The 17253-nt window shown below is 37.8% G+C and overlaps 1 protein-coding gene and 1 long non-coding RNA gene across 2 annotated transcripts in view; both read right to left on the reverse strand.

The window, feature by feature from the left end:
* Positions 1-5183: 5183 nt before the first annotated feature.
* On the reverse strand, positions 5184-9548 carry LOC307006581. Its single transcript, XR_013799495.1, has 3 exons — positions 9445-9548; positions 5790-5911; positions 5184-5318 (listed from the first exon to the last, which is right to left on the reverse strand). It is a non-coding gene; the product is annotated as an uncharacterized lncRNA (long non-coding RNA).
* A 3057-nt stretch (positions 9549-12605) lies between these two features.
* The window catches only part of angpt4 (angiopoietin 4), a 37262-nt gene continuing 32614 nt past the window's right edge, over positions 12606-17253 (reverse strand). The window contains exon 9 of the mRNA XM_079629505.1: positions 12606-14778. Coding sequence (XP_079485631.1) covers positions 14618-14778 — 161 coding nt within the window. The 3' untranslated portion in view covers positions 12606-14617. The remainder of the gene's footprint in view (positions 14779-17253) is intronic.

Raw genomic sequence — 17253 nt, forward strand, 5'->3', positions numbered from 1 at the left:
GCAAAAAAAAGCTTAGTTTCTGGCTTTTACATGGAGTTATATGGAGTATAATAGCAAAATAAAGTGTGTGTGTGTGTGTGTGTGTGTGTGTGTGTGTGTGTGTGTGTGTGTGTGTGTGTGTGAGTGAGTGAGAGAGAGAGAACTCACCTTGATGCGTCTGAGAAAATCAAAATATGCACCTCAGCTCTCAGAACTACATGGAGTAAACAAAAACAAAGTAAGTGTATTTATGCATCTGCCTTTTGATGGTGAGAAATGCAGACTAAACAAAAACTAGGCAAGTGGATTTAAATACTTGCATGCAAGCCTGCTGGTCATTTGATGGTGAGAAGAGCAGCAAGCAACATGAGAAAGGGCTTGACTTGTAGTGAAGTTTTAGAGATGATTCTGCAGCCGGACCCGTCCAGCGAGCTGCAGGATGTATTGTCTTCTCCCTCTGACACCACAGACTCAGGAGAGGCAGATCCTGATTTGGATGTGGCACCCTCATCATCCTCTCTAGCTTCCACTGAAGGCGAGGAGGATTCGGAGGATCCTGGATCTGGGTGGATTGGGAGAAACGGCGAAGTGTGGTTTTCCACCAACGCGGAGACAACTCCCTTTCTTCAGCCTGCCAGAGTCGACTCCAGGGCCGACGAGATTATTGACCTCATTGTCAGCATGACCAACCTCCAAAACGCAGAGCTCTGCTGATTTCTTGAATCTTGAGAGGGACATGCTGGCTCTAAAAATCGCACGACCACTGTGACCATCCCACAGGCAACGTGTGGACTCCCCTCTGGACCTGTAGACGCCGGCCAAAATCAGTAGCCCCATGTAGGCACGGAGATCTGTGGAGTCCACCCCGGTCCAGTTTCTCATTGTGCGGCGCCCGTAAAAAACAGATTGAACACAGAATCAATGTTCTGGACCCTTGCGATGGCATAGCGCGTCGGCCATGAAGTCACGCCTCTGGCAGGCTGAAGAAAGGGAGTTGTCTCCGCGTTGGTGGAAAACCACACTTCGCCGTTTCTCCCAATCCACCCAGATCCAGGATCCTCCGAATCCTCCTCGCCTTCAGTGGAAGCTAGAGAGGATGATGAGGGTGCCACATCCAAATCAGGATCTGCCTCTCCTGAGTCTGTGGTGTCAGAGGGAGAAGACAATACATCCTGCAGCTCGCTGGACGGGTCCGGCTGCAGAATCATCTCTAAAACTTCACTACAAGTCAAGCCCTTTCTCATGTTGCTTGCTGCTCTTCTCACCATCAAATGACCAGCAGGCTTGCATGCAAGTGTTCAAATCCACTTGCTTAGTTTTTGTTTAGTCTGCATTTCTCACCATCAAAAGGCAGATGCATAAATACACTTACTATGTTTTTGTTTACTCCATGTAGTTCTGAGAGCTGAGGTGCATATTTTGATTTTCTCAGACGCATCAAGTTCTCTCACACACACACACACACACACACACACACACACACACAAGGGGGTTTTGCTATCCTTGTGAGGACATTCCATAGGCGTAATGGTAAAAATGGGAATTTATACTGTACAAACTGTATATTCTATCCCCTTACACTGCCCCTATCCCTAAACCTACCCCTTACAGGAGACATTCTGCATTTTTACATTTTCGAAAAAATATAATTTAGTATGTTTATTAACCCGTTCCCCTCATGGGGACCGCTGGCTGGTCCCCACAATGGAGGTGATTTCAGGTTTTACTATCCTTGTGGGGACATTTGGTTCCCACAATGTAATATAAACAAAAGCACACACACACACACACACACACACACACACACACACACACACACACACACACACACACACACACACACACACACACACACACACACACACACACACACACACACACACACACACACACACACACACACACTTTATTATGCTATTATACTCCATATAACTCCATGTAAAAGCCAGAAACTAAGCTTTTTTTTGCACAGGCCTATCTAAAGGGTTAATGGTGCCACCTGGTTATCAACAGTAAAAATTTAAATTTTTACCTCTTCCCAACAGGGAAAACCACCAACAATCAAAAATGCATGATTTTATGGTGTCATGGCTTTGCAATCAAAAAATGTGGTTATAATGGAAGTCAATGGGGCAAAAACAGCCACGAACAGTAAATGAGGGAGAAAAAGTTAAAATCTGATGCTGCACAAAAACTATCAATGCATCAAAACCAATGTTGTTTCTAATCCTTGACATGTCCAAGACTGTGATAAAAGGTAAAAAAAAATCCAGTCCACAATCAAATTTTATATTGAAAATAAGTAATTTTGTGTTTTTTCCCCTCCCAAATCAGTGACATAATTTATGAATTTGGCAATTAAAGAGTTAAATTCTTGATTTTTTTTAAAAACATTTAGTAGTTTTGAACAGAACTGAGGTTGATTAATAGATTTATGCAAAAAAAATGGCAAAAAAATATTTATCTGATCAATTTTTACAGCAGTTTAAAGTAGTGGCTGTTTTCAGCCACGAACATAACGAAAGGATGGGAATTTGAACAATGCACAAGGGTTAATCTCAACAATAAGGTTATATGAAGAACAAATGGTGTCAGAAGAGATTTCAACATCAAATCCAAAATATGTAAATCTCAATATGAACTCAAACATTTCTTATTGGATTCTTCCAAGACCAAATGATCTGCAATCATCCTGAAATTTCGGAAATGTATTCGTTATTTGAAGTCTCGCATCTTATTTGTACCTCCGCATTTACATATTGAAATGATACATAACTGAGAACTCTATTAAGACTCTGTTGTCCTAGACGTAAACAATTCAGTGACTTAAATGATAAAGCTATTAGCATCGAAAAACACATTACGATGAATGTGCTTTATAATAAATACAACGAGCCGACGTTCAACTCAATAACCAGAATGCATGTCTAATCTCGCTTGGGCATTAGCACAAAGATTGAACTGCATATGAAATCATTTCTTCTTTAACGCAGTCGTCTCATTAACAGACCATGAGAAATGGGCTAATCAACACTGTGCTACACAATGACGTTAGCCCTGCACAGTAGTCAGTCTTTTCAGTGACAGCACTACATGTCAGCGCAACTAGCTTTAGCGCACGCCGCAGTAGAGGTTTGACAGCTTGGGTATCATTAGAAACCAGCTTGGATGAGACAATTAGTGTCCTCACAATCCTCGTAAACAAGCCAACCCTGCATTTTAGCTCAGAGTTAGCACGCAGCTGTATCGCTAATTGTCTCTGCTTATGCTAACCAGCAAAAACATGGTGGATTTTGTAATATTTCATACTAAATAATGCTTTGAATGTATAGGAAAGACACGTGTGTATTATTAGCCCAGGTTATTTATGTTCACACATTGTGGTTAGCCAATGCTAGCAAAAAAGTACCATGGTATTACAACATGTTTTTGGACATGGTCTCATCATAAGCAATCCCTCAGGATAAAGTTAAGACTGCAGAACTTATTTTTTATTTTATTTTTTTGATAAACATGATGAATGGACTCTATTAAAAGTGGGTTACTGGACCGGGTAGCAATAATATTAGAATGACATACGCTAGTTGAAGTCACTTTGTATTTCAGTCGTTGTTCTATTAACAGACAACCTGACCTAGAAAATGTCCCCTTGAACTATATATTCACCACAATATTTTTACTGTGCTTTGTCAGCAGCTTTGGTATGACAAGCTTGTCGTGCTGTCACTAATATAGCGGCATTGCTTTCTTTTACGCCAATTCAACCTTTTTTTTTGGTATGACATATGAAATTAATATATCAATTCACAAGTTAGATTAATTCTAGTTTCACTAACAAAACGTATCACAGAGTACCATGGAGTTACCATGGATTTATGGGACATAGTACAACGTAAAAAACAAACAAACATGATAATATGCTATTCTTTGAGGAACCATATAAATCCATGAAAATATTTTGAACAAAATCTTAAACGCTCACTTTTATAACCCCAAGATTGTCCAGAAATTATCATGGTTGTACATGTCAAAAAAAAAAAAAAAAAAAACATCAGTGCATTTGATACCATGGTATTTTTTGTAAGGTCATGGTGTTTTGGATTTGTAAAATGGTAGGTTAATACTTGGGTATGAAATAATTTTATAGCAACGGGTTTCCTCGCTTTTTTTTTTTTCAAGTTAAGTCAACTGATCACTTTTTACAGGGTAATATTAAAATGCAACTCTATGAAATAAGTCATAGTCCAAAGTTGACATTATCATCTGATACGATTACTGTACCATGGAACATTTAGTAAGACTTGGCGCTTGGAACTGCAGTTATTTTCTTGAAAGAGCTTCAGCATTCTCAGAGCGCTCTTGAAGATTTGACCACCTAATTTAGCCATCCAGTGAGTCTGAATTAACAAACCAGAAATACAAAGCTTACATAAGGGCCTGTCACCAGGTACTGCAAAAGGTGTTAAACGACACCCAGACGTCCCTCCTCTCTCTATGTTAATAAGGGCCGGTGTGGTTTGTGAGTCATATGTGAGTATGACTCAGATGAGATACTCAAACTGTCCTCAGACACTCTCAGCACGCAGCAGCACCTGCTCAAGATGCACATGCTTGAAAATAAACCCTGTCTCTCCACTTTTCCTTCTCACCTCCCATCTTCCCCCCTCTCTTTTTGAATCTTGATTCCCTTTTTTGTCAACTGCATTCCTGATTTTCTTTCTCCCGTTCTTACTCATATCAATAGATGCAATCAGGTCTGCTTCGGGAGCGTGTCGCGACCCCCGACCGCATGCGCACAGAAGTCACTGATTGGGCTTTGTTGAACACGTCTGAGGAGATTTGACAGAATATCGCGCATGCGATTTTTCTTTTACAAACAGATTTCGCCTTTCACAACCATTTCTTCATGTGTAGAACTAAACAAATTCTCTTCTGTAAAATCTGCAGCCTGTCACAATGTTCAATGATCAAAAGCAATCTACTGGAAAGAGCTACAAGTAATACAAAAGCATCTAATGTCATGCTGCAGTTTGAACATTGTTATTTTTATTTTCTTGAAATGATCTGCAACAACACAACCAGTTTAACTGCACAGACATCTGAAGGTACCTCTATCGCCCCCTTGAGGACGGAGGGTTTTTTTGGGGGGTTTTTGGACCATGGTGTGCACCGGTTAGCTCCCCAGCCGGAGACACCATATCCAACCCAGGTATCAATCCAAATTATTTTACATGATTGAGGGATTTGGCCAGAGGCAGTGTAAGGGAAGGGTCAATCAAACCACTGAGATTGTAATGACCATGACAACAGGGCATGTCAATCAGACTCACCAACAGCACCTAGAACAGACGCCCGACCCAGACCGTTTATATTATTTAAAATATATGTATAATAATTAAATATTTATACTTAACATTGTTATTCATATAAGAAAAGAGAGGATTGGCTAATGATTATACTATAGTATTACCAATATCACCTCTCTTAACACCACCATCATAAGCAAAAACAACAATAATATGCAAAAAAAAAAAAAAAAAAAGGTATAGCTATTGAACATTATACATATATCTTCTACACACATATATTGGGAGAATACGGAGGACGGAGGTTTGTTACATCACACTTCAACGCGTTGGACACGTTTTTGCATAAAGTATTTTATGTATATTTTCTAGGCATAAAATAACTGTTTCTCCTTCTATTGTTAATTCAAACCTGTATAAACAAGCATATAGCCTACCAGTTTGCACAAGGAGGTCTGTAATAGGTCTGGAGAAAGATATCTGTTGGCCTTTTTAAAAGTTTACCTTGGCTGCTGCATACATCCTTCAAAATCCACGATCTGCATGCTGTCATCTTTTCATGGACAGTGCTGATTGGTTGATGGCACCATATGAACAAATACAGTCCCATCGGTGACTATCCTGAGCTGTGAAATGAAAGCAGAAAAGGAAAAATACATTCAAATATAAGTTCATTGCATACAGTTAAGAACCCTTTAAAAATGTGGAAGTGTAAACACACACACACACACACACTTTATGTAAAATATATTTTCTTATTTCTTTCTTTTGATCAAGCATGTTCTTCTTGACAGACATGAGATTCACTTGCGTGTGAGATCACAGGGTCTGTGTTTGTAGACACAGTGTGAGTCTGTCACGTCGCCCCTAGAGAGGCCTCTGCATAATCTGAATGATTTATCGATTTGCCTGTAATAGTCCCTGCGTATATTTACTTTATAACCTCGTGGACAGCAGATTGGAAACATGTAATGAAAGGTGAGGGGGACAAATGCTAAATTTAAAAACAGATTAATGTCTAGTATTACCTAATAAGATGTAGCTACAAACACTAATAGAAAAATACAGCACAGCATGAAATAATTTAATATAAAAATATGTCCATAACATATTTTGAGTTCCTCAGTTTAATTATATGTGTGCTCTACTTTGCTATTTACATGATCAAACAGAAGATGCCAAGGTACCAAGTACTCTGTGTTTTTTTTAAATAAACAGTCAGCCATAATCCTGATCCACTTAAAAACAAGCAAACATGAACACACGTTTCTTTGCCCCAATGATGAAGGCAAATGTAGTGCACAACCGTCTCTCTGTAACGTACACATCATTCTGTCACTGTCATGCGGTTTTAATGCTTTGGTGTCACACATGAACATCAGCGCTATTTCAATATACCATCCATTTATTCACTCTTACACGTCATATCTATATATATATATATTCATTAGCAAACAATCCAGATTTTCCTATTCAGTTCTGAAGAAATAAAGAAATGTAGATATTGGCAAAAATGTATTCAAAAATAGTGAGATATCCAACATTTTTGTTATGACATTCGCCTAATATGGTTAATGTATAATTCAACCCTAATAAATCTGTTTTTCAGTGGAGAAGTGCTAATAAGTTATTGATGATAGAGTCCCATCACATTTCTAAATACACTCTGATGCTTCAATAACATCCATTTAGAAGAAACTTCACTTATAAAATAGTATGCTATACTGGACATGTGTGCGTGTGTGTGTGTGTGTGTGTGTGTGTGTGTGTGTGTGTGTGTGTGTGTGTGTGTGTGTGTGTGTGTGTGTGTGTGTGTGTGTGTGTGTGTGTGTGTGTGTGTGTGTGTCCATCCAAACAAATAATATACAAAACTTGGTACTTCAAAGAACATTAGACATATTATCATGTCTAAATAACAAGATTATGGTATTTTCTGCAGTAATTTGAAACATTTTTGCCATTTTTTTTTTACTTTTATAAAGTGTGAAATGATACTGCAAGCAAGATAAAAATATATAAATATATGTACAAGTGAAATTCTAGAATGAATACATACGCAGACGGTATAAAAGACTTCATTATCCAGCTCTAAAATTATGCATCAGCAAGTGTGTAAGAATGCATGAAAACAGACTAACATCAAAGCAGCAGTGATACATTAAACCACACTAAAATAGATTCAAACTGCACCATAGTCTCAGTATCCTCAGCCCCCCTGAGCTACAATGTTTACGATCAATCTAGAATAGCTGAAGCCGAGCGCATGCACAGACCCCCTGCTTTAGGAATGATGGGACGGGACAGCTGCTTTACCAACCACTGTTTTGGAAAAGTGTTTAACATGCCAACATTGCAGGCAATTTTCCATGTTAATGGCACACTGGATTCTGAATTCTGCTTACGTTCATTTAGTTGCTACCTGAATAAATTAAGGTTATAGGGTTAGTTCACCCAAAAATTTAATTATGTTATCAATCACTCTCCCTCATGTCATTCCAAACACTTTCGTTCATCTTCGAAACACAAAATGAAGATATTTTTAATGTAATCTGAGAGATTTCTGTCCCTCCGTTGACAGCTACGCAACTACCACTTTGACACAACTAATTTATATGAATTGAGCGGTTCAGTCCAAATTTTCACATATAAACATTCATCAACACATCAGTTGTAGTAAACAGAAGCTCAAGCAAGCATATTCGCTTGACGTGCGAGAACCAATGAGGTTCATGGGTTCATTCTCATCTTGTGTAACGCAGCGTGTTTGAGCTTCAGCAAGAACCAATGAGGTTCATGGGTTCATTCTCACGCGTCAAGCTGGTTCTGTTGAGCTTCTGTTTATGTTCGCTGATCAATGTTTAAATGTGAATAAAAGTCTAAATGAAATCTGTTCATCATATACTGTAAAGCGATCGTGTGTCTGCAGAAAATTTGGACTAAACCGCTCAATTCATATGGATTAGTTTTACAATCTCTTTATGAACTTTTTGAAGCGTCACAGTGGTAGTTGCATAGCTGACAATGAAGGAAAAGAAAGCTCTCAGATTTAATTAAAAAGATCTCGATTTGTGTTCTGAAGATGGACAAAAGTCTTACGGGTTTGGAATGACATGAGGGTGAGTGAATGATTACAGAATATTACTTTTTGTTTTTGGGGGAACTGACCATTTAAAGAAATGTTCCCCACTCAATACAAGTTAAGCTCAACTGACAGCAGGAAATACTTTTGACAAACAAGCAAGAATCACATTTACAGTAATGCACTTACAATGGAAGCCTATACATGTTAAAATACACACTATTTAAAGTGTAATCAGGAAAATTCAAATATACATGTGTTTGACAAGACTAGTGAGATCATTAAAATTGTTTGTGCAAGGTTACATGCAATATTTCAACCCCATTATTAACATGTAAACTCGAATAACACAACTTTGCATGGAGGAATTAATATAAGCATTTTAACAAGTATATATTTGAGTTGCACAAGACACTCTTAAAATGTTTCTTTATTGGCATTAACATCTAACATTCTAAAGGTTCTTTATAGTGGAAAATGTTCTTCAGATTATTTAAATGTTTAAAAAAAATATTATTTTAAGGATTTACTATGTTATTTGGGAAACCAAACAAGGTTTTTTTTTTTGCTAAAGCCAATTTTCAAACCTTTCTTTTTTTAAGAGTGTGGATGTGAATTGTAAGTGATTTACTGTACATTTTCAGATGTTATTGAACACTCTGATCAAGCTTTATCAATCATAAACTTGATTATTTGCACAATAGCAAGACAATTTTACTTATTTAATTTAACTTGGATTAGGATGTCGACTTTAAAATGATCAAGCTGATATCTGTAACTTTATCAGACAGCAATGCAGTATTAGAGTGAGAAAAAACTAACATCACAGAACTCATAAAATCAAACCACTCATACTCACTAATGTTTGCACTACACTCAAAGCAAAGAGAGATATTTAAAATATATATTTTTTTCCATTAATTTTTTTGTGCTTTTTAGACTACAACAAACGACATTCCTCCCTAAAACTGACATAACCGTCCCCGGAACACGATTTATAGATTATTACCAATACAGAATATGCTATCGACTAAAAGATAACTAGGCCTACACATAAACTACATAAATTCATCAACTAACCATTCAGAAATGTTGTCTACATGTTGTCACTTCTTCTTGAGTCTCTCCATCTTTGTCTGACTCCGGTTTAAACAAAAAAGGCTAAAAGTGTTTAACATTTTCAGTGCATGTGTGTGTGAGGTAAAAAGACACAAACTGTTGTAGCCCCGCCCCCTGTGCGGAAGAAGCAGCTCATTTGCATTTAAAGGGACAGACACAAAAAAAACGTTTTTGGTCACCCTCAAAAAGTGACAATTTTAAGATGCTGGAGCTATATAAAAATATATGTGGGGTAGTTTGAGCTAAAACTTCACATACTCACTCTGGGGACATCAGAGACTTATTTTACATCTTGTCAAAAGGGTATTATACCCCCCCCCCCCCCCCCCCCTTTAAAAATTGGCAGCTTCTCGCGTTAGATTTACAGTATCTATCAACTCAAACCAGGATAAAAAAAGCACAATTATTTAAAACTCACATCTATGTTCACTTAATTGTTAGACATGATTTCTATCTTTAATATTTGTATGCTTATGCGTATTTTATGCAATTTATTAAGATGAAAACAAATGAAAACATACTGCACAACACCAGTGACCCTGGTAATCTTTGGTCATTTTCACCATTCTAATAAACCACTGTCCCCATCTGCCCCCTACTGGTGAAGTCTGACCTTCTGATTTCTCAAGAACATCATTATGGCACTTCACAATGATGATCTCTTGTATCTTGGTATCTTGTTAAATATATGGATTATTAAGATAAATATTAGTTAAACAGAAATCAACTGCAACACGCTTCACGCAATAGCCTAAGAGAGTTTTCATCATAACCTAGATTTCCCTCTAGCTTCTCCAGAGGAACAAGAGCTGGAGGGGCAGAGCAAAAAAAAAAGAAAAAAGAGAGAGACAGAATCGAGGTCGGAGGAGGAAGAGAGGGAGAGAAGGAGGGAGAGAGAGAGAAGGAACAAGAAAGAATGAATGATATAAAAGAGCCGCATTCAGTTGTCATGCAGTACTGCTCTGACCTGAATGTGCAACCTACAGTCTCCATGCAGACCTGAAAAATGTTGATATTAAACTGGTATAGATATAGATAAATATTTCATAAACATTTAGAATGATCATTTATAAAGGTCATGCTGTAGACCTGAGGCATAAGGTGTGCTACATTGATATCATAGAGTTGATGTGACTGGGCTGGTCAGCAGATGGAGCTAGAGAATAACTGCATGAAAACAATAACCATTTTTTTCTACTGAATGGTGTTGGCAAGGTTGACTAATCTTTGTTTTGGTTATAGTTACTTTTTGAATTGAACAGAATTTCTATAGGCTTCTGTTTGCACGCTTGTCTAGGTCATTTTTGTGGCACGTACATCTATTAAGACTTGTCTCAAGCATCTTACACTTCTTGTGCACAGGTCACCAAACACCTTAAAGGGATAGTTCACTTCGAAATTAAATTTTGGTATGTTTTAGCTTACCTCAAGGCCAGGGCATCCAAGATGTAGGTGTCTTTGTTTCCAGAGTAGTTTCAATTTTTCAATAGTAGGTCAAACCGTTCTTGTCTGTCAGTCATATAATGCAGGTCTATGGTCACCACCTCAAAGAGCATGCAGAGAGAAGTCCAAAATTAAACAATTCCCCATCGTAAGTACACATTGATGGCCTAAGACACGAAACGAGCGGTTTGTGTGAGAAAACGAACAGTATTTATACATATGTATATAAGTATTAGTCCGCAGCCAGAACGCGCGCACACGTCACACACCCGGAAGCGCGCGCGCCCTCAGATCACTTGGATGTGGTTGTGTACAAGAGGTACAAACTATATAAATACTATTCGTTTTCTCACACAAACCGCTCGTTTCGTGTCTCAGGCCATCAATGTGTACTTACGATGGGTAATTGTTTAATTTGGACTTCTCTGTGCATGCTCTTTGAGGTGGTGACCATAGACCTGCATTATATGACTACAGACAAGAACGGTTTGACCTAAAAATATAAAAATTACTGCGGAAACAAAGACACCTACATCTTGGATGCCCTTGAGGTAAGCTAAAACATACCAAAATTTTATTTCAAAGTGAACTATCCCTTTAAATACGCATAATTAGCTTTTTTCCCCCATGACAACATCACCACAACACAGCACCATGGAATGCACATGAACAGATCGTATAGTTGTAGTGCAAGTTAGTGTTGTAGTACTCGACACAGGTCTTGGTCTCTACACACACTGATCTTGATCTGGACTTGGCCTCGGTTTAGGTTGACTAGTACACTAGTGCAAGGGTTAGTAGTGCATGCGCACAAGAAGAATCTCATTCTTTCTACTTGTCGTGTTGTATAAAAGCAGTAAAATCCTGTAGATAATTAAATTGTTAAAAATATATAGGCTAATTGTCCTGGTTAGCGTGGTTCAGTTTGCCCCGCTGGCAGATGTTGTAACTGCACCATATATATATGAGGATGATTAGGAAGCCATGATGGACAGAGGCCAAGGGGCAAATTTGGCCAGAATGCCGGGGTTACACCCCTAATCTTTTAGAAGGACATCCTGTTTTTAATGACCACAGAGAGTCAGGACCTCGGTTTTACATCTCATCTGAAGGACGGTGCTCTTTGACAGTATAGTGTCCCCATAACTCTACTGGGGCGTTAGGACCCACACAGACCACAGGGTGAGCGCCCCCTGCTGGCCTCACTTACACCTCTTCCAGCAGCAACCTGGTTTTCTCAGGAGTCTCCCATCCAGGTACTAACCAGACTCAGCCCTGCTTCAGTGGGCAACCAGTCTTGGACTACAGGGTGATATGGCTGCCGGCTGATTTAGAGGTATCCTTGTATTATGACAAACTTATATCCAAGCATCGTACATAATTCGCTAATATTTCATGATCTACCGGCACCCAATTATTTTTGGAGGCTCTTAAAAATGTGACAGGGACTCGTTTATTTTCCCCTGTCTGTTTCCCTTCATGAATCTTCTTGCAAGTACAGTGAGAGTTTGACATTTAACACACGTTCATGTAATGCCATTATAACGCAATCAACACCTCTAGTTTGATTATTAATTAAAGATCAATCACTATAATTCAATACATATACTATAAATATTATGCATGAAATATTAGATCATATAATACAGTACATGTGACCAAAGAATGCACCAAACATCTATATAAGAAGCAGTTTATTGCTCATGTAGACCTCTTAAAAAACAAAATGAAACAAAAAAAAGGAATATCTGACATGACAAATTGACATTTTTACAAAGCGAATGAAGAATGATCAAGGGGGAATGTCTTCCATATGCTCCTGCTGTTCTTGGCAGAAAAATTGAATTTTAGTTAAATAAAAACACAAAGCCTGAACCACAAAAAGACAGGAAAGCCTTTGGCGTCTTCAACTTCTTGTACAGGATAGTAAAATAAATCCGACCTGTTGAAAAGCTGTTATCCAGTTTGACTCCAGAACTGATCTGAAGGGTTTATTATCAAACAGTTATTGATATGTGATGAAAGGTTCATGGTCAGAAGGTAATAATGCATGTTGAAAGGTTTATGCTCAGAATATGTTCATGTATATACGACCACAGCAGCAATTAACAGCATGGTTCATATTGTACAGTTGTAGGAACAGTCGACTCCTATCAGCGGATCTGTTGTTTAACCTTTGTACTTTGCTCCTTAAAGTGCATCCTCCTAAAAAAAACACGATATACTTTTGAAATGGAAACAACAGGTCACACAGAACATCAGTAAACAAAATATAGTATCTTTCTCTTACATACAAATCACAAATCACACAGGTACAACTATTATAAGGCCAGAAACACCCTTTATGCAAGGACACTAATGCAACACACCGCTGTAACAAACTTCTGTTCTCGAGAGGGCAATAGAGTTACCTTCAGTAGCTAAAAACATGGCAAATACAAATCACTTGCCAAGCAAGTTTTTCTTTAAACTCCTGCTCTGCCAAGACAGTAAGCAAGGCTGTTAACACTAATGCCCGCTAAAGTGACCCTTACAACAATGCTAAGAATGTGATGCATATTAAATTGTGTTCTGACACATTTCAGAATGCAACGACAGCCAGATCTTGTGCAGCCAGAAGCGTTTGTGTTCACATAGGTATGTGTAGAGTATGTTTCGGGCACAAAAAAGAAAAATGCAAAATATAATAAAATATCCAGTTATTAAAAATACACACAAAAGGATGCAATGACAACAGACTAGTTGTCTTACTAGTTAGCTACACTACCGTTCAAAAGTTTGGGGTTAGTAAAATATATATATATTGTTAAAAAATGCTGTTCGAATGAACTTAATTAAGGAATCCTGAAAAAAATGTATCATGGTTTCCACAAAAATATGAAGCAACACAACTGTTTTCAACACAAAACACTTCTTAAACAACAATACAGCATATAGAATGATTTCTGAAGGATCATGTGACACTGAAGACTGGAGTAATGATGCTGAAAATTCAGCTTTGCAACACATGAATAAATTATATTTGCAATTTTATTCAAATAGAAAACAGCTATTAAAAATTGAAATAATATTTCAAAATATAACTGTTTAGTATATATTTTTTATCAAATAAATGCAGCCCTGGTGGGCATTTTCTTTAAAAAAAAAAGAAAAATCATACCAACCCCAAACTTTTAACAGTAGTCTACCTACTTAGTCAGCTGCCTTGCTAAGTAGTTACCAGCTATTATCTTTTACAAAATAGTATAAAACCTCTCAGACATGAAGGAGCCTCAGGTATTCCTCTGGAACATCCAGAACAGTTCCGGAATCTAGTGAGGCTCGTGAGCCTTTAGTTTTGTTAAGTTTGAAAGGTATTCCTTTGGAATTTTTTCACGCCACAAATGATGTTCTGACACCATGAGAGTGCAACGAAAGTCGCCATGGCCATCATTGCGAATGTTTTTGGTTATGAGCGACACGGGAATTCAGCTGTGAAGGTGAAGCATGTTTGCATGTGTAGAAGGTGAACTGTGGCATGAATTTTGGAATGAAGCTGAATTCTCAGTCTGATCACTTTTTTTGTCCGCTCCAGCTCCATTCATCACTGTTCATCCATTAAATTATATTTTGATCTCCACCTCGTTGCTATGTTCCAAAGCAAGCTGCTCGAAGTCCTGTCATTCAGACACCATGACAAGCTTCATTCACGTCAGAAATCAGCTGGCCGGATCATCATGGAAGTAGACTGGAGTGAATAGCTGGGTCCTCGGAAGTGATGCCACTTAATGCCATTGAGCTTGCGGATGTTGTGACCCACGGTGTAGTAGATCCCATTAAGGTTGGACAGACCACAAGCATCAAACCACCAGCCTGAATGAATGACAAATGAGAAGAGATTGAGATAAATACTTTAAACAAATGTATAATATTTTTGAATTTAATGCTTAGACGGGTCTTATAATCAGGGTTATCATTGGTATTGAAATTAAGCCTATTAAAACTTAAATGTTTAGTTTAGTTTAAAATAATCTCAAAAGCTCACAACAAATGACTAAATGTTATAATAAAAAATAATAATACAAAATCTAATACAAAATCTTAATAAAACTTTTAAAATATTGATATAATACTAAAATATCAGGGGGCTTAATTTACTTAATTTTACATTCATGTTTTATTCTCCTGGGAATTTTGTTTATGAAGCCTATACATTTTTTTAATATTTAAAAACTGTTTTTGTTATAATTTTCACATTAATCAAATGGCTTCAGAAGTCTTAGGTACATGATTTGACTATTTTTATAGTACTTTTACGCTGCTTTTTGGAGCTTGACAGACTTACAATATGCCTTCACTTAATGAAAAAAGCAACCTGGAGATTATACAAAATATTTGATTTTGCATTCCACAGAAGAAGGAAACTCATACGGGTTTTGGAATGCATGAGGGTGAGCAAATGATGACAGGCTTAAAAATGACATCTCAAAACAACCAAACCCTCTGACCCATTCCTCTCCTCTATATTACGTCTTTTTATTTTTCTCTCTGCAGTCTGTCAGTGTTTCAAAGACTATGTTATTCCCATTGTGCGGTCGATGTCTCAGCAAGACCTGTCAAAGCAAACTGTGATTCTTCAATAAAAACCAGACTTTCACTCTTCAGAGAGGACACTGTCTATCTAACCCTGATTAAATCAGTATCGCCTCCCTCAACGCATGTTTAGTTTGGAGCGTCCGCACAGATCTTCGATCTTTTGATTACCATTTGAAATGCAAACATAAAGGTCACTCGAAGGTCTCCAGCCGGTTCGACTGTAATTAACTCCAACAACTTTCAAAATCAATCGCAATGCATGCTATTAAAAAGCTGTTTATCTTGGAGCCCAGAGGTGTGGGATCTGTAGTCGAGTGCAGCCATAGAGTAAATTGTTTGGATAGCGGGCGTTGAAAGCAGGTCTGAACTCTGGACGTGTTTTACATAATTCTCCGAGATTGCGACGGGGTTGCGTTTTCTTCGATTAGCAGAGGATCAGAGGGATCCAGCCAGGCCACAATTGAAGAAATGTGAGAAGTGAGAAGATATGAATGTAAAGCGCTGGTGAGTGTCCATCTACAATCAGATTAGTCTTTATGTAACAAGTATTTTAAGTCAAATGACTGTTTATAATCTAAGATCAAGGTCTTGGTTCAATTCTGGTGATGTTTTCATCAAATCGATGAATGAAAATGAACTCTTTCCTCGCCATTGATGAGTTTTTCCGTTGAAGAAGAATATCTGCGTTAACCAGAATTTGTGATCATCAAACATTCAGCAGCATATAAATCAAAACTGCCTGAGAAAAATGTCTAACCCACAAATAGGTATATGACTGAGGAAGCTTTTGGGGTGTTGATGACTCGATCTACTCGATCAACTGAATGTTTTGATCATCGTTCTGAATCTGATTCGGATTGCATCCAAAACCGCATACTTCCCTACAGTGTGTGACAAAAGAAGTATTGAATACACAGTACTCATAAAAGTGTAGGCAAAAAGTATTCGGATGACCTACTTCATCCAGTGAGATTCTGAAGAGTGCAGCACACCATGCACACTTTACTTTCCCATGAGGCCACGGGAGAAGATTTGTGAATGGCAGTGAAGCGACATAACTGACGCTGGTTGGTCACATGATAATGACAACATGGCGAATGTAGTACATCTGGATTACATTCATACGACACGCACTCATTCTATATAGAATGTACTTTTTTAGCGGTCGCGAAGTCAATACTTATTCAAAATAAGTACCTTATCAAGAGAGTATGCGATTTCGGACGCAGCCAGCGTCAGACTAAAACGATTTTCTCAGCTTTTTGTTAGAAATGTTGCTTACCCACATTCAAGTGTTGATGAAAAAATTATGCATGAAGCTAGAATAAAATGTTTTTGTTGATGTTGTTGTTTAAAAGCAGAGTCTCTGTTCTTTTTTATTTATTCATACTGAACGTTCTAAGGTGTACCATTATTTTCAGGGAAACGCACGGCTAAAGTAGTTCCAGGCAGGTCTTGACCGCATTACAGTTACATATCACTTCGCCAAATTATTTCAGTTATTTCAAAGGTCCTTACAGCCTGGTAGCTGGTTAATTATCAATGATCTACATCGATTGATAAGTACTCCTCAACATTGCATCAGTGCATTCAATAATGCTGTTCATATTTAAAGGGGTGATGAACTGAGAAATCAAATTTTCCTTGAGCTTTTGCCATATAAGAGGTCATCGTACTATAAGAATATCCTGTAAGTTTCAGAACTGAAAACTTCCTTGTTAGTCGAAAAAATAATTTATTGACACCAGGCAC

This window comes from Phoxinus phoxinus (genome assembly GCF_949152265.1).
Source record: "Phoxinus phoxinus genome assembly, chromosome: 11".
NCBI classification, from domain to species: domain Eukaryota; kingdom Metazoa; phylum Chordata; class Actinopteri; order Cypriniformes; family Leuciscidae; genus Phoxinus; species Phoxinus phoxinus.